The sequence below is a fragment of the Melanotaenia boesemani genome, chromosome 2, assembly GCF_017639745.1.
Source record: "Melanotaenia boesemani isolate fMelBoe1 chromosome 2, fMelBoe1.pri, whole genome shotgun sequence".
Classification (NCBI taxonomy): Eukaryota; Metazoa; Chordata; class Actinopteri; order Atheriniformes; family Melanotaeniidae; genus Melanotaenia; species Melanotaenia boesemani.
The window spans coordinates 24,705,625-24,726,593 of record NC_055683.1 but is presented as its reverse complement, the minus strand read 5'-3'; the positions used below and the strand labels follow the sequence as shown (position 1 = coordinate 24,726,593).

General features: G+C 37.1%; 1 protein-coding gene and 1 long non-coding RNA gene across 4 annotated transcripts in view; one reads left to right on the top strand and one right to left on the bottom strand.

The window, feature by feature from the left end:
• The window catches only part of LOC121652122 (nuclear GTPase SLIP-GC-like), a 57,215-nt gene extending 41,855 nt beyond the window's left edge, over positions 1–15,360 (bottom strand). The window contains exons 1-18 of one of the 3 annotated variants that reach the window (XM_042004713.1): positions 15,267–15,360; positions 14,687–14,746; positions 14,476–14,556; positions 14,075–14,187; positions 13,150–13,174; positions 12,871–13,011; positions 12,557–12,653; positions 12,038–12,254; positions 11,492–11,707; positions 11,170–11,370; positions 10,872–11,038; positions 10,020–10,077; positions 9,846–9,927; positions 9,582–9,703; positions 9,154–9,327; positions 8,919–9,073; positions 8,140–8,257; positions 7,858–7,966 (exon numbers count right to left, since the gene is read on the bottom strand). In XM_042004713.1, coding sequence (XP_041860647.1) covers positions 7,858–7,966; positions 8,140–8,257; positions 8,919–9,073; positions 9,154–9,327; positions 9,582–9,703; positions 9,846–9,927; positions 10,020–10,077; positions 10,872–11,038; positions 11,170–11,370; positions 11,492–11,707; positions 12,038–12,254; positions 12,557–12,653; positions 12,871–13,011; positions 13,150–13,174; positions 14,075–14,187; positions 14,476–14,542 — 2,062 coding nt within the window. In that variant the 5' untranslated portion in view covers positions 14,543–14,556; positions 14,687–14,746; positions 15,267–15,360. Of the gene's footprint in view, positions 1–7,857; positions 7,967–8,139; positions 8,258–8,918; positions 9,074–9,153; positions 9,328–9,581; positions 9,704–9,845; positions 9,928–10,019; positions 10,078–10,871; positions 11,039–11,169; positions 11,371–11,491; positions 11,708–12,037; positions 12,255–12,556; positions 12,654–12,870; positions 13,012–13,149; positions 13,175–14,074; positions 14,188–14,475; positions 14,557–14,686; positions 14,874–15,266 lie in introns of those variants that run through there. The other 2 variants (XM_042004721.1, XM_042004730.1) reach the window with 2 other exon arrangements.
• A 2,385-nt stretch (positions 15,361–17,745) lies between these two features.
• LOC121633886 lies at positions 17,746–19,398 on the top strand. Its single transcript, XR_006009136.1, has 5 exons — positions 17,746–17,866; positions 18,323–18,395; positions 18,504–18,622; positions 19,128–19,211; positions 19,302–19,398. It is a non-coding gene; the product is annotated as an uncharacterized LOC121633886 (long non-coding RNA).
• Positions 19,399–20,969: the final 1,571 nt, after the last annotated feature.

Here is a 20,969-nt window from a genome sequence, read left to right as displayed (position 1 = left end):
ATTGAAGGTTTTAAAAACCAAGTGTTGAGCAAAGAGTCTGAACTGTTTTCCAGTCAGGCGATTCATGCACTCTGCCAACATCATTGCACAAGTCCAGGACTGGATGTATCAGAACATCCTGTTCTAGTTGAGTCCATGGCTTTAGATGCATCTGCCATACCTGAAAGTTTTTCTCATCCTGGGCAGGATACTTTACCTGGTATCCAACAGAAAGATTGGTACAGGCTTCAAAGGGAAGATCAGTCGATTGGTAGAGTTATATCTCTTCTTGGAAAAATGAGCAAGCCACATTCCAGGCAACTGAGCTGTGAGCTGCCTGAAGTTAAGCTGCTTTTGAAAGAGTGGAAAAAACTGGAATTTAAGGAAGGAGTGCTTTACAGGAAATATCTTGATCAGGGCTGTGAAGTGTTCCAGCTTGTTCTTCCACAGCAGTTCAGAGAACGTGCGCTAAAAGGCATACATGAGGATGTCGGTCACTTAGGGGCTGAACGTGCCCTCAGTCTTGCTCGGGCCAGGTTTTACTGGCCAAGAATGGCCAAAGCCATTGAGGATAAATGTCGAACATGTGAAAGGTGTTTCAGGAGGAAAGCATCTCCTCAGAAAGCTGCACCCATGCAAAACATACTGACCACCTATCCATTAGAACTTGTGTGCATGGACTACTTGACACTAGAACCTGATTGCCATGACACAAGAAATGTGCTCGTCATTACCGATCACTTTACCAAGCTTGCTGTGGCGATACCCACAAAGGATCAGAAGGCAAAGACCATTGCCAAAGTGCTGTGGGAAAATTTCATATCTGTTTATGGTTTTCCCCGTCGCCTCCACAGCGATCAAGGGAGGGATTTTGAATCCCATGTCATAAGGGAGTTATGCTCTGTGATTGGAGCAGATAAGGTTCGAACTACACCTTATCACCCTCAAGGGAACCCCGTTGAACGATTTAATCGTACGCTTTTGAGCATGCTTGGGACCCTCGAGGAGAAAGACAAGCTTCACTGGAGAGACCATGTCAAACCTTTGGTTCATGCGTACAATTGTACGAGAAATGACACCACTGGTTACTCACCTTATGAGCTGATGTTCGGAAGACAGCCATCTTTGCCAGTCGACCTTATTTTGGGAACCAGTCCCACCTTGAGTTCCCATAAGAGTCAATCCGAATATGTCCAGAAGCTAAAACAACGTCTCCAGGAAAGTTATGGGCTAGCTGCAGAACAAGCTCGAAAGCGAGGAAATCAAAACAAGGCTAGATTTGATGCAAAGGTAAGGGCAGCTGAGCTGGTTGCAGGAGATAGGGTACTAGTACGCAATGTCAACATTCGTGGGAAACATAAGTTGGCAGATAGATGGGAGAGACCTATTCATGTTGTTGTGAAAAGAATAAATGATGGACCTGTCTATGTGGTCAAGCCAGAAAGTGGCAAAGGCCCCTCTCGTACACTCCATAGAGATCTTCTCCTTCCATGTGGGTTTTTGCCCATTGATGTAGTTTCAGAAGGAGGGACTACCCCCATTACAACAAAGCGAAAGGGTCTGAGGAGCAGCACAGTCCAAATTCAGGGACCGGGCCAAAGTGATCATGAAGAGATCACAGATGATGAGGAGGAAGATTTCTATTTCACCAGAACAGTGGAGGTAACAGCAGGTCAGCCAGTCTTGTACTCTGTAAGAGATGAGCAGACAGAACAGCCTGTTGTTGTTCTTGACCCTGAAGCCAGTGAATTTGTTCCTGAGGTTCCAGGGATCATTGAGGTTCAGCCACAGTCTCCTTCCAGTCCCTCCGACTCAGTAGCTGAAAGGCCAGGTGACTTTCAGTGCTACCCTGAGACAGCCATTGATCATGTTATTATAGATATTCCTGACACAGACTCTTTCACGCAATCTGACGAGCAGACAAGGACGCATACTGAGTCATCTGATTCAGAAGTAATAAACAGCATTGAGCCAGAGCAGTTACCAACGAGTGCAGCTAGCGAACCAAGGCGTTCTTTGAGAGAGAGGCGTCTACCTCAGAAGTTTACCTATGACGAGCTTGGTAAACCACTCATCCTGGCTATAGGTACATTTTTAGAAGGGTTGCAGGCCATGTTTCCCCAAACTTCAGTTCTTTCTGATGGATGCACGCATGCAGGGACGCACGCGGTTTAGAGGGGGAGAATGTAACCTGGTGGTTCGAACTGCCACTTAAACCCAATTATCAGGTTGCATTATTTCATTCATCCTTGTTTTTATGCACCAACAGCTCCCCCTTGTGGTGAAGCTGTTAAGCTGTGTCAGTGGATGCGTGCGTGATGACGTGTTGAGGCAGACGTTTTTTTTAAAAAAAAGCTCGAGTAGGAAGAGAACGCAGTCACCACGTTACACAGCAGAAGCAAAGAGTCGCAGCTCATACCTGTCCAGAGAAGCGGAAAGGAGTTGTCAACCTTAGAAAAATTGATCCATGACTCATAGATGAAGTCACTGATCTGCTGAACCACAGAAAAGTGCTTGTTGGTCCAGATTAGCGCCAAGCTAAGAAGCTACAGGGCAGCCACGGAGTGTTGCCTCGTGCAGCAGCTAGCTAACAGCTTAAAGGCAGCAGCCGAGCATTGCCTCGTGCAGCAGTAGCTTTGATATTCCGGTGAGTTGACTATTTACAATTATTATTCATAGTTACAGTGAGTTTATACCTGAAATGAAGAATAAACCAGTCGGAATAGGATTATTTAGGAAACTGGGTTAGTTAATATTTATTGTGTATGTTGAACTGTTATGTCAAGCTATGTTAATGTAGGTATTATTGCTTATTTTGAACCCATTTAATTGTTATGTGCCATACCCATTTAATTGTTATGTGCCATATGTTGTAGAAAAAATGTCTGTTATCCGTATAGCTAAGCCGGAGATATGTGGTTGTATCCATGTAAATCAATCGTATTTTTCGTTATGTTGTTAAAAAAAAGAATGTAAGTGGTAGAAATGGACAATAAGTAGTTCTTCTGCACATTTTGTGCAGGCTGGTTCTTGTTCACGGTTAAGATTCCAGACCCTCCGAGTCGCCACCACCTTCTGCCTCCTGGTCGACATCTTCATTACCATCATCCACATCATGCCACAGGATCATCACTTCAACTCCTCGTCTTCATAACTCATCTGTCGGCAGTCATCTTTCTGTGGATCCAGGATGGACAGTTTTCATTCTCATAGGTGATGGTATGGTCTGCTAACTGAACTGACTGTAAGAAACGTGGACTCTTCTTTTGTGGTACATGGTGCTGAGTTGTGCACTGTTCAATGTTTGCATACCAGAATGCAACATAAATTTAAACACATTATTGCAAGGGGATTCAGTAGTTGGTGTGTGGTTTTGTTTTCCCATGAGGAACACACAAGGTCTGCAGCATTTCCAAAATAAGGAATCTTAAGGTCTTCACTGGTTCGTTTTATACAAAGTCTCCTCATAGAACCTAGGATCTGCTGATACACCTGCTGGTTGAGCTTAAGCAGCCAGTGGGGCTACACTATCATAAATGTTAAGATGTGTCTCTTTCAAACATCTGTTGGGGGTTGGATGTGGCAGCGCTCTGTGGCGACACCAGTACAAATATGACCAACATTAAAGAGTAAAAGCAGTAATGAACAAAGCTTCTGTTTAAACAGCCACTTAGTGCAGAAAGCAGGATGAGCAAGTGTTAAGCAAGGCCATCCATGCACTGTCCGGTACCAGGAGTTAATGGGGCTAACATCTGGTTTTAAGGATGTAACATGTCTGTAATGTAATTATAAACATGTGCGGTATCTATAGAAAGTCCAGAATCTCAGCTAACAGCTCAGTAAAATCGTTTATATGACCACCAAATATAATGACGACAGCAAACAATAAAAAGACCAGATACACAAAGTGTATATCTGTATATGTAAACACAAATTATGTCTCCCCACGTTCACGGCACGAACATGAACAACACCTCTGCTGAAAGCACAAATCTAATAGATTCCAAAACTACCGAATCAGAGGGAAAAGAAGACTCGATTTATGCTTCACATTTGTAAAACATAAAATATCTTACCTATGCTGTCTTGCCTCAAAACTTACATCCACCAGAATAAAAACCACATTTAGTTAAAAAACAGAAAGCAAAACAAAAAGAAAAAACTTTTTTGTTGTCTTTTGGGAGCAGTTTCACATTCAGAATCACAGTTTTTTGCCAATTTGTATGCATAAGGTTTGACAGACAAATAGAAAAGTCCGTTCTTTTTTTCTTCTCTTTTAACTTTTGTGTTTGTCCTGTTCAGCATTGTAGCAAGCAGAATGATGGTTCTAACCATCTGCATGTGGAAAAGCAATTAATTATATTGGCTGTTATATCAAATTTCCACATTTTTAACAGAATCCTATCTGGCAGTTAACATGGTGAAGGCCAAGCTGAGGTCTGAAAGACCAAAAATACATTCTGAGATAGCTACTTGTAGAGATGCTAAAAACTAAATAAATGAAACTTCACATTTCACAGTATCATCAGGAATGATGATAATCAGAATTTGGTTTGGTGATGCTCCGCAGCAACATCACTAACCATCATGGAAGTATTAGATAAACCATTTCTCCATATTCACCTGAAGCTTTAACAGCTGGTTCATTTTGAAAATAGCTGTAAAAATTATTCTTTAAATATAATAATATTGTGTTATTTATGCATTAATAAATTATATATTTTATCACTGCAGGCACTGAAAGTAAGAAATGTTGACATTCCTTAACATCTCATCAAACCATCTCTTTTTTTCTTAGCACTTGGAGTCTAATCATTACACTCAGACAATTGGAAGGATTTTCTTTTTATTTACTTTTTTTTGTCCCTGTCTAATATAAAATGTTAGCTTAATCTCTTACATAAATGAGTAAATAAGTCATACAACACAAAAGTTCAGAAAAATCTCTTTAAACAAAAATGATAAATTCTGGTGAGACTGGGCTGGAATGAACATCAACATCTGCTGTGAAGCTACATAACATTAATGTAGAGTTTTACATTTAACATTTCACAAGTTTTAACTAATATTATGATAAAAAAATAGTTTGGATGAAATGACTTGCTTTCGTCTTATAATCTCAACAAGGCAAATTAAATTTAGAAAAAAAAAATCAAATTAGGAGTTTTACTAAAGATTAACTGAAGCATAGCACAACAAATATTAATTCTACTAATTAAGTGAAATAAAAAATTAAAATGTAATCATACAAAAAATGAAGATCATTCGTATCAAAGCTTAAGGAGGCATTCACACCAAGATAGTCTCAGTTCGATTAGGCGGATATTTGTGAAAATGTTTACTAAGTACATTTTTAATTGCATTCAAAATGTTTTCAACTCCAGTAGACCAAACCGCCTGGACAACATCACATAGTTGAAACAACTGCTCACTGGGGATACATGCTCCCCAAAACAGCCACTGATCAGTAATGGAAATCTTCTGCTGGCTCCTTCAACGCAAGAAAACAGTAGAGCCATACCATATGTCTTGGGGTTCCTAATTTTACTGTGGTGAGCAGAATATTTACTTTTTATAAAACATGCTGTTGGCTTCCTACACAAACAATACTCTGTGTCACTTCCTTCTTTTTTTTCTTGATGTTTCATAGTGGATGGCATACATCATTTCCCTTTTGGTCCACTGGATAGTCTGTTTGTAAGTGAACTGAGATGCCCGGCTTTCCAGTGGACCAGAGTCCAGTGGACCAAACAAATGTACTATCCATGGAAGTGGACCACGGTCCGTTTAAAGCTGACTAAACAGCAGCAGTGTGATTGTCCCCTTAAATACATGTTAAAAACTAAACACAAAATACGTGCTATAATCAAAATCCATTGTTACATTTCCACATGTATAATAAAACAAAGGAACTCAAGCACAATGAATAAACACCAAGATACCCAACATAAAATTAAATAAAGATAATCATCCTAATATAAAAAGTGGGATTATTGGACTACGATTGAGGCTTTGTGGTTTATTCCTTCATGATAAAAAGGAAAACATCACTGACTGACTACAACCAGGAAACTTGCACCCTCCCCACCCACATTTTTTCTTTGAAAATAGACTATAATCAAAGTAGAGACTTTAAAAACATGTAAAAAAAGATAATAAAAGAAAACTGTTATACCACCCACACATTATTGAATCAACATCTTTAAAACATATACACATTTCAGAGCAGCTGCTGGAGAGAGGAACACAAATAATAAAAACATGTTTAAACAATGTTGAGGACATAATCAGTTCACAGCCAACAGCCTAAAAAGATCAATAACATCATATTAGTCATTTTCCTGAGCTTTACCCAGTGTTTGAAATTTACTCAGCCGAGCTGCCTTTTAGTTCATCGTAGAGTTTCTTCACAGCCTCTAATTCGTCTGAGACATCTTAAACAAGAAAAACATGTGATGCACATTTTTTAAAATTTATTTAAATCAGTCTTTTTCTAACAGGTTTCTCAGTGTTTTACATGAATGTTATACTTTGAAATGTCTCCTTTACCTGGGAGTGAGTGGTCATCCATCTTCAGTGACAGTTCGATTGATTCCATCATTGTTTTCTCCAGTTTTTCCAGGATATACATCTAATTCAACATCAAAATTAAAACTCAGTTTTAAGAATAAACTGAATCTAATATTCTATTCTATTCTATTCTATTCTACTGTCATTTAGCAGACACTTTTATTCTAAGCGACTTACATTTGAGAGTAAGAACAACATTAGCAAGAATTCAACAAGATAGGACATCATAATTAAGTGGTAGTCAGACTGCTGTGAGTCCACTTGGACCCAGGTGCTGTCATGTAGTGCTAGAGGCAGTGCATTTAATTTTTTATTTTTTTTTTCTAAGTCATTTTGTTTAAATACAAAATGGTAAATGGTCTGTACTTATATAGCGAAATACAAGATCACAATTTCATCACACAATATCATCTTGGGCAATAAGTGCACACAGCTTATTCAGTACTTGGTTGAGCCAAAGAGCTGGACAAATCTTTCTAACTCATTCTGTTGAGTAGAAGAGTTAAGCTAAGTGTGAAAATGCTCCTTAAACAACTGAGTCTTTAGCTTGCTTTTAAAAGTGGATAAGGACTCTGTGGATCGGATGGAGTTTGGTAGATTGTTCCACCACCGGGGGACAACAGAGGAGAAGAGTCTAGCTACCAATTTTGCGCCACGTTGTGGTGGGAGCACTAGGCATTTTTCGCTGGCAGAGCGTTACTGTCGAGAGGGAGTGTAGCTCTGGATTAAGGAGTGAAGGTAGACAGGAGCTGTTTGGGTTATTGTTTTGTAAGCCAGAAGCAGAGCTTTGAATTTGATGTGTGCTGCAACTGGAAGCCAGGGAAGAGTAATTAGCAGTGGAGTGACATGAGCTCTTTTGGGCTGGTAATATAAATTAACCAGTTAAATGTACATTTACAGCTAATGGCTATATAATATAAATTTCCATGTTTCTATAACATGACAATTTGACACAAGTTGTAACTATGTTTGAGACTTTTTGAGTTTAAGGGATCACCTTTTACCTCTATTTGAACTGAGGAAGCATAAAACATATTTTAAATGGTAAATTCAGACATATTGAGGCAATACAAACCTTCAGGCCTGTCAGATATGTCAGCATAGCCTCTTTAGCTTGTTCAAACATGTACATGTGCTCGGTCACATGCGACTTGATGGTTTGTGTCATATTTGTCACTGTGCCATCTCCTTTAAATTCTGCTGCTCCTAAAATAAACAGAAAATTGTTGTATAGCTTTATGCACATTAAAACAACTGAAAGGTAAATATTTATAGAGACAGGGTATAAGTCGTGATTGCTTTTCTTACTCTTATAGCAATCTTCCATGATTTCCTCGATTTTCTTTGTCAGACTGTTGTAGATTATCTTCTTGCCATCAAGGATGATTTTGTTAAGTTCTTTCTTAATCTTTTCCTCCTAAAAGATTAATGAATAAATATTTTTGTACAGGGAATTTTACCTGAGAAGCAGTAAGTTGTTGCAGGTGAGCTTTGAAACTTTTTCACTGAAAGCTTCTGTTTTAACCAGAAAACAAATTGAAAATGAATTGAGCCAGTAAACAGGATGCTGCTGTCTTTTACATCTTTTACCTCGGTGTTCAGAAATGTCAGGTGCAGCTCCACCTCCTTGTATCCCTGAATCAGTCCCTTCGTGTCGAGTGTGAATCTGTTGATGGCCCCGTAGAATGGACCGTCTTTGCCTTCATTTCTGAAACATGTTAAATAAACATAGTTGAAAATGATACATATTCATGTCAATCACTAAATTCAAAAGCACAGTGTTGTATTTATTGTGCTTTTTATTTTCAATAGTTAGAAAATTAATCATTAGTTTCATGTAACTACAGCCGTCTCACAGCAAACCATGAAATAGTCCCATAAACAAAATAAAACCCATAAACAAAATGTCAACATTTCATCAAGTCATCACATTTGGAGATCAGAGGAGAAGGAGGACAGAGGAAAACATGACTGTCAAGAAGAGCCAAGACCGTTTACCATGCTGACCACTATTTTTTCAGGATTTTACAGTCTTCAGATGTTTCTTCTATCCACTTTTCCTTGTTCTCCATCACTGTTTTATTTATCAAAAAATGACTCATTTGTGAACAGATATTATAAATGACATAGTTAAGGTTTGCGTGTTTCACTAAAACATTTATTACATCAAAACATAATTTTCTAGGATCACTGTCTTCCACGTCATCTCCACTATACTAAACATGTTGAACCAGAAGTTCTTTTGAAATCCAACATTCTGAAATTCATACTAAAATACAAACTTCATGTTCATTAACACAAAAATAAAATTATCGTTTCGTTACTATTTTATGTTTTGCTGTGAGACTGGCTGGTCTTTAAGTTCTTACGGGAAGGTCTTTCTAAACTCATCATCGATGCTGTCAAGCAGGTATGAAGCTAACTTCATGTTGAGGTTTATTTGTCTTCCTCTTCTAGTTTTATGGATGCCGCCATTCTTAACAATGCACCTCAATGTCTGGAAATTGATACCTCCTTTTTGTTTCTAAGAAAAACAGAGCAACAAAGTCATCTATAGCCCATTCACAGGGAAGGTGACATGATGTGTCTAAATAGAATAAATACAGGTTTAAAGATGCTCTCCAAGCTTCTGTCCCATGAACTTCTGGATTGTTCAACTCCGTTACTGAGGCATCTCTCAAAGTTGTTGTAAGCCGTCTCCACATTTGTTTTAACTGCAGTAAGTTGACATCTCATGTTTTCCTCAAGCTTTTTACACACATCTGCTTTTACTGTAGCCTAGGACAAAAGAGTAGATAAAACAAAGCAGCCATCGTCAGTAAAGGAAATAAAAAGTTCATCAGTGGCATTCAGGGTAAAAAAAAAAATATGGGTAGTATTTCATGCTGTACAGAGGTGACTGGCACTAATTTTACTAACATGTGACTTTACTCAATTTAACATACTTTATTAAAATATGCTTATTTCCTCTGAATATCATTCATTTCTGAAAATATTAACAGTGTTGTATGAGGTTTTATTGTTGATCTTACTGTTTCTCTCAGCCTGGCCCCTTTAATCAAAGAGAGGATCCCGTGTGCTCCAGACACATAGTTTAAGGTCTCTGAGTGGCAGCCATTGAGCTTTTTCAAAACCTCCTGAAGCTTTGGTATCTCTGTAAAAACAAAGTAATAACTTGATGACATATAAACATTTGAACATCATTCTCTGATTAGTCACTGAATAAAAGTAAAACAAAAAGTCATCCATACAAAACATTTTGGGTTTTTCACAAAGAAAATTGAGACTGTGCCCACCGTTGTCCTGACTTTGCTTGCCTTGAAAGTACTCTGTGGAGCTCACTGTGAAGATGTCGAAACATTCCCCACTGAAGTGTTTCTGGAGGAGATTGATTTTTGTTTTTATCTTTAATGAAATAATACTTGCAGATGTAGTTTAAAACTATCAGTTTAAAATCCATTAAAACTTACATTAATTTTGATGGACTTGTTGAATTCCTTCTTCAATTCCTCCTTGACTCTCAGAATCCTTCAAAGTAGCAAACAGGTACATAAAGAAAAACAAAACATAAGATCACTACAAATTGTAGACAAACATAAATAGCCCAACAGTTTTTCAGCACACTTCACATTCTCTTATTATAAATAATAATGCTCTATAAAGACTACAGCTTTGACATTAAAACGTTGTGCTTTATATAAAATTCTAGATCCTAGATTCTAGGTGATGTTTATTCTATTGCATAAATTCATGTTTTGTAGTTGTAGTGGAATGGTTTTAAATGATAAATTTTAAGATTTACAAGAATAATTTATGTTAACAGAACATAATTGTAATGGGTTTAGTTTGCAAATTACTTCTGTTTGAACTTCCTGAACAGAGGGTGGCAGTAATGTGCAAGAGAAGAAGAGCAGACGTTGCTTCTCTTTGTGGTGAAACATTTGTCCCTAACAAAAAGCAGCCATTTTGAGATTAAACATCGCCTGTGGACAATCTGCTACCAGGATGTCTGCCAGAAAAATAAATAAATAAAAGTAGTTAAAGCATTTATTTTCCTGTGTATTTGTCCTTTAAAGTGAAGAAAACTTGCCTATATGACATAAAGATGCAACAAGACTTGGCTATGCTAAACTATCCGAAATAAGTATGTTTATTTCCCGGCAGCTGTGGTGGACCAGGAGAAGAAAACATTTTTCTTTAGGTTCAAATTCTACTGATTTTTTTAATACGTTAGCCTAACAATTTATTATTCTGAGTGTTAGCGAACATTTACCAAAGTTTGGAGACCATTGGTGAGTTATTATACATTTTGATTCACTTACCTATGGTTCAACAGATCAGACTTTGTGCAGATAAAGCAAATATGCCGACATTCCCCACCGTTTCCAATTAGGCTGCAGACTTCTTCCAGGATCTCCCAGGTTTCTTTTTCTGATGCAGCACGGACAATTTCAGTCACAATCCACACTGTTGAACAGTTTCCAACAATCTGAAAGGGTATTACAGATCTTTAGTTATGAAGAAATAACCATAAATTCTTTTTAAATGAACAACAACACAAACTATAAGAAATTACAAGAAAAATAAGCAAAAATAATTTACAGCTTGTTAATAAATTACCCCTCTCCACATTTCATCTCTGCTCTTGTTACGGTCTACAGGAAGGTCCACGAGTGTGACATGTTGGAGGAAATCATTGTTTGGCACCCTGATGGTCACACATTTCACCAGAGGCCAGTAAGCCCTCTTTACATCTGGATCTTCCTCTTGAATCGAGTCATTTCTTGTGTATTTCACAAGCTGTTCAGATAGCCCTTCAGCCTACAAGAGACAGATTAAATAACTATTCACATTCTGGTTTCAAACTCTTAACATTTTAACATAAAATAACTTTTTTTCTGTTTCTTTGTTGTTTTTTTGTTTGTTTTTTTTAGAAACTTACTGATCCAGATGTCAGAATCTTGTTCTCGGATTTGAGAAATTCAGGAATTTCTCTGAAGTGTCTTGAGTCCATTGGCTTCTCAACTAGTATCCCTCTCCAATTTTCTCCATACACTGCTGACAACTTTTCAATGATGTCATCATCTTCATCTTTTGTGTCATCCTCTGCATTTTTTGTAATACGCCGCTGAAGGGCCCAAAACTCACTTTCCCAGTCCTGAAATGTAAACAAATAAATAGATAGATAAATAAAGAATGATTAATTCAGATAATTACGCATATTGTTCAAGTGCTGCACAGTAAGTCTTCATAGAGCCCTTAACTTCAGTCAGATTTCTATTTTCAGAAATGGATATTCATTTACACTGTAAAGTTGATTATGAAAAAATGGAGGCAATTCAAAATGTGCTTTATTTAAATTCCTAAAAAGTAGCCATTGTGGCAGCGATTTGGAACAAATGAACGGTTCCTGCTGTGATTAAGATATTGTGGATTCCTAGAAGGACTGATGCTTCAAGAAAGATAAAACATTCACGGTTTATTTTACCTCTTTTTTAATGAACTCAATCTCTGCCCTGAATTCGTCTTTGCCATCCGTGCTAGCCTCCACTTTGATCATGACTGTTGTACATGCTCTGAATTCTCCAGAGGGCAGAAGATCCTCTCCAATGACAGCGTTGATCAACAAACTCTTTCCAGCTCCAGTTCTCCCAAAGACCCCAACCAGCTCCCTCTTGTCTGTCTCTAAATCCTTGATTTTAGTCCTGTTTGGATGTGAAAATGTGTTTTATAATCAGCATAATTTACATTTAATTGTTTTACATTAACAGTCATAATAACTACAATAAAAATACAAAATTCCACACTGAATTATTATCTAACTTTCCAAATTTCCTCCAGGTTTAAAAGATAAAGTTACTTTTTTATGTGCTGTTTAGTATGGTATTTTTTATTCACATGATAAAAGACATTCTGCTTCGCTTATAAATTTAACACAGACTTGTTGCAAAGCTTATATGTAATAAAGAGCCTAAACAATACCAAATAGGTAAAACTTCATACTCACTGAAGGAAATCTTTCAACTTTATGCTCACTTGATTTGCTATCCTTGCATCAACACTTTCCATTGTCCTTTTCACTTTGGACTTTATTGCTGTCTCTGCTGAAATAGAAAGTAAAGAACTATTAAGTAGAAACCATCAACTTACCAAAGAACTTTACCAAAGAAGTTTAATCTACATTAACAGTGCAAGTATCTTGTAAACGGTTTATCATTTTAAATTGCCTTGGTCACTAGCAAACCAATGACAACTTTGAGTAGGTAAAAAAAATGTGAAATACAAGAAATAAATAGACTCCATAGTTCATCTTTAACTCACAGCCCACTGTGGGGCGTTTGGTTGCCAGTGTTTCAACAGAGATGCAGATACCTGGTCCCAGAGATTCACACTGGCGTTTGCTTGGTACGCGCTCCTTCCTGCCCTCGCCTTGAAGATCTGACTTACGCTTTAGTTGTTTCCCTGATGATAATTAAAACATATTTTTTTACTGCCATGGTTCTTCTAAGTCATAACACTTAATTTGTTATCATAGCAAAATATTGTTGCCTTAAAAATACACTTGAAAGTTACAAATAATATCTACAATATGTATCTTACCTTTATCATTGGCGGGCCGACAAACCTGATGAGGAACAAATCAAAAAAGACAAAAACAGTGGTTATTACCATAAATATTGGGATTTCTTTTCAAAGTTAAATAAACATTTTGTAAATCTAAAATTTATTGCATCAGACAAAACAAAGAATTAAAAAAAAAAAAAAAGTGGGACGGAGACATTATATTACATTAATCTTGCTTTAATTAAGAGCTTTATGATTGTTTAGGAACTAATGATACTAACTTAAAAAAAACACTCTTTGTAGGCATTTATAACTGCACAGGTAAAAGGCAAATCTACAATTTTAGAATTTCACATGTTATTTTATGTTGTTCAAAATACTCGTTTACTTTTTTAAAAACATGTTCTTATGGGCTCTCTCTTATATGTTGTATTAATGGGCTTTTGTGGCCTGTGGACCAGCCCAAGAAGATCACCCCCCACAAAAATCTGGGAAATATGTGTTAAAGAAATTATTTAGAGGGAATAAAAGATTAAAATGACTGGAATTGGAAAACAGGCTATAGTTGTTAGAAAAATGTTGATCACTGGATTTCCAAGAGGCTTTTAGGTTATCTGGCTCTTAAATGGTAATTATTTTATACTGCTGGTGGTGCTGGTTGTGATCACTAATGTAGCATCAGGTAACAGCTTAGTGGGGTTGATACCTTTCTGTCTGATCCTAAACCATAAAAACACTAAAACACTTGCAACTGTAACTGTGGTTAAACTGCAGAGTGAATACTTATGATCTTCATGGGGAAGTTGATTTGTTGTATTGTACTTGATAAACAGACGACTTTGATCTAAGCCAAAGAAAGCATCCTAAATATATATAGATTTCCAATTTTGTGAGAAGACGCTAATTTGTCCATCTTCATAAATCAGGGCTTTTTCAGCATAACTTGACCACGTGGTAATACCTTTAACTCCTTGAGATGATGCTTAAACACTGATCTCGGTCCCTGCTCTGGGATGAGTTCCTTAATTTCTTCATGTTCAAGACAATAGAGACTTTTTTCATCAATTTTTCCATCTGTTAAAAACAAACAAAAATAACATTTAATTTTAGTTATTTTCAAAGTGAAGACCATTTCAAATGGGACTTAAATATTTATATGCACTGATGTTAATTTTACATAAGTACCACTGTCTCACAGAGCTAATGTTTGTTTTAGCGGAGCCTGTAAAATCTAACAAACAGCCCCAACATCTTATATACAAGCAAATAACCAGGTAAAGACAATGTATAAATATTGTATTTGATTATCAGAAATTTTGTATTATTGCAAGAAATATGCAGTGTAAGATATTAATACCTTACCTTGAAACTTTTCTATATAGTTACTTAGACCCCATTCAGTTAGTTTGTCACGAACAAAGTCGTCCATGGTCAAGAAGAGAACTGAAAGAAAAATGTTTATATATTTATCTAATCAGTTACAGGTGTGATTTGTTACCCTTTAAATGTTTGGGTCCTTCTATTATAAAGGCAGATTTGTATTTTTCAAATTGAGAGAAGTAAAACATCTTACAGTTCCTGGTACTGAAGGTAATGAAGACAAAAAGCTGGACAATCACCAGGAGATGTGGAACTGTGAGAGGAAACAATGACAGGAACAAGTTAGAGGAAAAGTTTCAGTTTTATTCATCAAAATAATGGGCCTTCAAAAAGCATCCAACATTATTGCATAATTCAGTCTCTGCTCCTTCATTCAACCGGATCGGCTTTCAGTAATATTAAGCTATTTAAATGGACATTTAGCAATGGAACAGCAAAAAAACTTTCCAAGTGCCCGCAGCCTGCTGTGAGCCAGTCCGACGCTGCTGGACACTCCTAACCTGCTGCTGCAAGCTGCAGCAGCATTGCACAGAAAAAAAATACAACTCCCAGAAAACCTGTAGTACAGCGCGGAAAGTTACGACTCAAACTTCACCCACAAAGACACATGCGACAATAAACAAACAACAATTTGCTCACACCCTCTACACAGCATAGCGAGGAAACGATGATAAGAATAAAAAGAATAAGAAAGCCCTTATTAAGCCCTCAGTTGTATTGTGTACAAATAAGCAAGTAAAAAGAAAAAGAAAAAAAAGAAAAAACACGCTCACCTCCTACAGGGTCACACCTGTGCCGTAGACGCCAAAAATTGTTCCTCAAACCTGTAAAAACTCAAAGAAAAGAGCAATTTATTGTATCTGCCAGGGCTAAAAATAAGGACGTTTTTCCCTCTGCTATCCTTCTGCGGTTTCTCAGCTTATATAGCTGCTGGTGATAACTATTTTTTTTTTTTTTTTTTTTTTTTGCTCACATGGTGTCCGACAACTATTTTGTGATTGGTCAAAAAGTTGGCGCAGACGAGACCACGGCAGGGTGGAAATTCATGATTTCTCAGAGCGAATAAGCCGAGAGGAAACTTAGGTAAGAGAATAGTTAAAGACACCCGCATTAAGTAAATAAAAGAAGAAAAGCAGTGCAATGAAAGAAACATATCTACAAAGTCTGGCATGGTCACATACAGGTAAATCTGACATTTCTAGAAGAAAGGGTGTTTGAGCATATCCGTGATGAGAGAGAAGAACAGCTTGATGTCAAGCCCAGTACAATACACAGAGCTGTCACTTCTTTTCTCTCTTGAATGATTCTTCTGTCATTCATACAACCAATCTGCTGGTTCCCAATCCAACGAACTGGAGCCACTGAACCAACTCAAAGGAAAACAAATTACAACAACAATAATATAAACCAGAATGCTCACCAACTTTAGAATACATGTGATTTTAATGATTAAATTAAATTCAATGGCAAACAATATCATTGGTCTGTAAATTAAATCCTATATGTAAAACAAACTATATAAGTGTGTTTAGTACTGTCCATTGCAGGTTACCTCTTATGTGTAAATGCAATACTGTATATAAATCATACACATACTGTATGATTTACAGCAGCATTTGTTGGGGGTTTAAAAGACTCCACATAGAAATAACCATTGGCTATTTATTATGTGTGTACACAAGTTTGAAATAGACATAAAAAATGTACGGTCACGGTCTAGTACAATACATTAAAATGCGTCTTTATACTTCATCATCAGTTTCCCCCACGCATGTTTTCCACAGTGAAAATGTTAGTGGAAATCTTTAGATGTAGTATGTTTGAGTGATGTTTTATATTTTGTAAAGCACTTTGGTTGCCTGCAGGTTGTTAAAGAGGGCTAAATAAATAAAGTATTATTATATGAATAAATTTAAAGTTTATTGTAATTGTAAGAGTTTAAAATACCACCATAAACAGCAGAGGCTGTACACTGTCTCCCCAGCTCCCTCCTACGTGTCTCTTTCTTCCAACAACTTCGGTATGAGACTTGTATGCTGAAACTGGAGCCCCCTCAGCCCTACTTTGACTAGGAAATGAGTCGTAGCAGGTTGATGCAAATTATAGCCAAGAGGTTTTTTTGTTTTGCTTGTTTGTTTTTTAACTTGTGCACCCATACACATATTAGACTGTGGGTGCTTGCCCACATCACTCACATCAAAAAACTGTCTCCAAGATTTTTTCTTATTATTAAAGGATTGAGGTGGGTGTACATGAAGATGACAAGACAAAAAAGAGAGAAAAAAATACATCCTTTTAGCCCGAGTTAAAGAAAAAGAAAAAGATCTTTAATTTGCGTCAACCTATGTGAAAAAATAGCTGGACGGTTTAGTTTTTTGTTAGTCTTTTTTAGGCAATAAAAGGACCAAGATGGCATCAGGCACTCAGCTTGGAAAAGAAGAAGATCCGGCTAAGAGTATGTAGATGTAATTTGTATTAGTATTATGCATGTAAAAAAAAAAAAAAAAAAACAGCCTAAACTAAAAAACAACCTAAACTAAATTAGCGTATTTATTATCCTTTTGCTGCTACACTATCTGTGCTTGGTGTTTTAGTCTTGCTGAACTAAAAAAATTTGCATTTCAGGCATAATGTCATAAAATTTCTGTCTTTTTGTTTGCAACATGAGTCCAGCTCACATTTCAGTCAGGTATATGTATAAATGTAAATGTATATATGTAAATGTATAAGTAAGCCTTTATTATTTATTATTTATTATTTATTATTTTAAACCTTTAAATCTGCTTTGGCAACATGCATGAGAAAAGCTGACAGATAATTAAGAAGAGAAAACAAATTCAAAGACAGCTAGAGATGTGTAAAACGTTTTGTGAACTTTGGGTATTTGCAAATGCATGTTTAAATCCACAAACAAAAATAAAGCAGTTTGATCTTATAAAAAATTTTTACACATGCACATGTTACAAACTGCTCAAATATTGATATTTTGCACACAGTTCATACAGGTTTGCACACTACTCATGTTTAAGCAGGTTAAAGGTTAATTTATTTATTTTACGTGTTCAGTTTGCTTCACATTTTGTGTGGATTCAAGTGTACATTTCCAAATGACTTCATGTTTGTGTGTGGACTTGAACAAATATTTTAAAGTATCCAAAGCTCCTAACATGCTTTAAACATTTGTAAATCAAATTTTTTACACTGAGAATATTCTTGTCAATTTTTTAAAAAGCAACTTTTTGCTTTTCTTTCAGAGGAAGGTGTTGACAAGAAGACTTTTTTAAGTCTTGGAGATTCAAACAGGCTTAATGAGTTGATTTCTAAAATTGGACCAAGAGCTAAATTCAAACAGAGACTTAAAGAATACATAAAGGTAATCTACTTTGCTTGTAGGATTTCTTACTCATATACTACTGGATGAAAACACAAATATCTTTGTCCATTTATCTCTATAAAACACAACAGACAAATTCTGAATAATTATTGTATTTATTTATTTCTTTTATACACAACCGTCTTGTTTCAACCCTCTAAACTTAGGTTCTCTCTATTAGCAACTGCCAGCTCAATAATAGCATTTATTTAATATCAGGAATGTAATGCCTCAACATTACTGTGGAAGTAATGAAAGAATCTGCACCAAAACAAAAGATACTCTCTGATCATTTGGACTTAATTAGGAAAAATTAACAAGTAGTTTTAAGATCTTTTAACAGTTAGGAAAAAGAATAAATAAACATAAAAATAACTAGTGAGACTTTCTGCTGTGATAAAGACTGGATGTCTAATTTCTGAAATAATATGGTTTTATTTCTCTGTCACGTTCTAGAGAGAAGGACTCAGTTTTGTCCAGGATAAATTAACAGAATGGGATCTCAGCGAGTTGATTCAAACGTTTGTAGGTAAATCATCACACTTCTGCTTTGGTGATGCCATTCATGAAAAATATTACATTCAAAAAGATCCTCATGCAGCTGATCATTTCTCTATAAAATTATATTTCATTGCAGAACATGGCATCAACAAGGAATCCTTCCTATGTCTTGGAAAGTCAGACAGGATGAACATCTTGATCCAAAAAATTGGGCCAAGAGTAAAATTTCGAAAGAGACTCAGAGACTATTTACAGGTGATGTGTCGTTTTATGTTACGACAGGAATTCAGAGTCCTCAGCACACACATTTGTCTGATTGCTATCATAAATGTTAAGATGTGTCTCTTTCAAACATCAGTTGGGATTTGGGTGTGGCAGCGCTCTGTGGGAACACCAGTACGCATATGACCAACATTGAAGAGTAATAGCAGTAATGAACAAAGCTTCTGTTTAAACAGCTGCTTAGTGCAGAAAACAGGATAAGCAAATGTTAAGCAAGGCTGTGGTACAGTCCTGTTTGGGCTTGTGTTGCAGTCAGTAGAAATAAATGTCAAACTTCCTTTAAAAAAAAAAAAACTGTTGTCATGTACTTGCTTAGTAAATGTTTTGCATCTTACAGTATAACTACTAAACAAACTATTTGAAACAAACTATAAACAGGGTCCTAATGAGTTAGAAGAAACCTATTAAACCTGTGTATAGACCGTGTGTAGGACAGCAAGCTGCCTGATTAAATGATATGATACTTCCTCATATGCAGGATCCATCTCCTTTTCCACCACATTTGGAGTCTACTTCAGGATCTGACAGAGATGACAGAGATAAAGATGTGGACCAGGAAATGGTAAAAGCTACTACAGAAGCACCTTTGAACACACATGGCACTGTCAATCATTACATCATGTATAATATAGTATTTGTTTTATCTCTAAAGAATGAGGAGCTGATTTACCCCGGTGCATCAGTAACTCGGGAACACGGCCTGCTTGCTACCATTCTCTTCATTCTGCGTCACCAGCTAACCTCCACAGTGCAGAATGGTTTCATCGCTCTACTGAACTTTCTCATCCCGAACCTGCTGGTTGAGTCTCAGCAACTTCCTCACAACATCCATGCTGTGTTTTACTGTGTGGGCTGTCAAAACTACTTAGGAAAAAAAAACTAGTTGTTTTCACTGTAACACAATATGTAAGAACACAAGCAGTTTTCAAAGTGGAAACTTTTTTTTGTTTTCACCCCTGAAAGACCTTCTAAAAGACCTCCTTCAGAACCATGGCACTGACTTGTTACCTAAAACCGAAAATAAACATGGCCATGACATTAAAGATGTAAAGGATGGGATGATGTACCAGAATCTCCTAAAACGAGGTATTCTGGGGGTGGATGACCTTACACTGACATGGAACTGTGACGGCGTGCCACTTTATGAACCCAGATTTTCAATTTGGCCTCTCCAGTTTATGATTAATGAACTTCCTTACACACAGAGAACAGAACATGTGATGGTAGCAGCACTTTGGTTTGGCCGAGAGAGACCTAACATGGATGTGTTGCTAAAGCCTTTTGTAGATGAATGTTGTGATTTGGCCCAGAATCCATTCGAGTGGAGAGACAGCAGCGGCAAAGTTCGCTCTTCAAAGGTCTTCTGTTTGATTTGCTCTTCTGACGCTGCGGCGAGGCCACTTCTCCGGAACTGCAAACAGTTCAATGGAGAACACGGTTGCGACTGGTGCTTACACCCTGGCTTGGTGGTGAAGAAGGGCTCTGGGTCCACGAGGTCGTACCCATATGATGAAATTAAACAAGCTGCGAGATCTAAGATGATGTTTGAGGACAATGCTAGAGAAGCAGAGAGCACTGGCTCCCCAGTGAACGGAGTAAAAGGAAGGTCCTTGCTGTCCCCTCTTCCCTTCTTTGACATTGTTTCGGGATTTGTACCTGAGTATGTGCACTCAGTTCTACTTGGTGTGTCCAAACAGCTGATGTCTCTGTGGTTGGACCCAGTAAACTCAGTGAAAGCGTGGTATTTAGGTGACAAGACTGAACAAATGGACTCACGTCTGCACCGTCTAAAGAGACCAACAGAAATAAGTCAACCCCCACAGTCAGTCAAGTGTTGGGAGTTATGGAAAGCATCGGAGTGGCGGGCATTCCTCCTATTTTATGCCATTAGTGTCTTGCCAGGTATCCTACATCCAACATATGTGACACATTATTTATATTTGTCCTTCAGTATCCACATTCTGCTACAAGAATCAGTATCAGAATATGACCTGCAGCTGGCCCGTGAGTACTTAAAACGTTTTGTGAAAGACATGGAGACATTTTATGGTGAAGAAAACATGTCTTTCAACTGTCACCAGCTGATCCATCTAGTGGACAGTGTACAGCACTGTGGACCTCTCTGGGCAACATCAGCCTTCCGCTTTGAGAGAAACAATAGACATTTGAGGTGGCTGCTTACAAATATTGATTATAATCCTGGACACATATACCAGAGGTTTCTCTTCTGGCAGCACATACCCAGTCACATAAATTCTTTGACCTTTAACCATCATCTAGAATTCGGGGAGTTGTTATCGAAGCTCTTGCCAGAAAATGA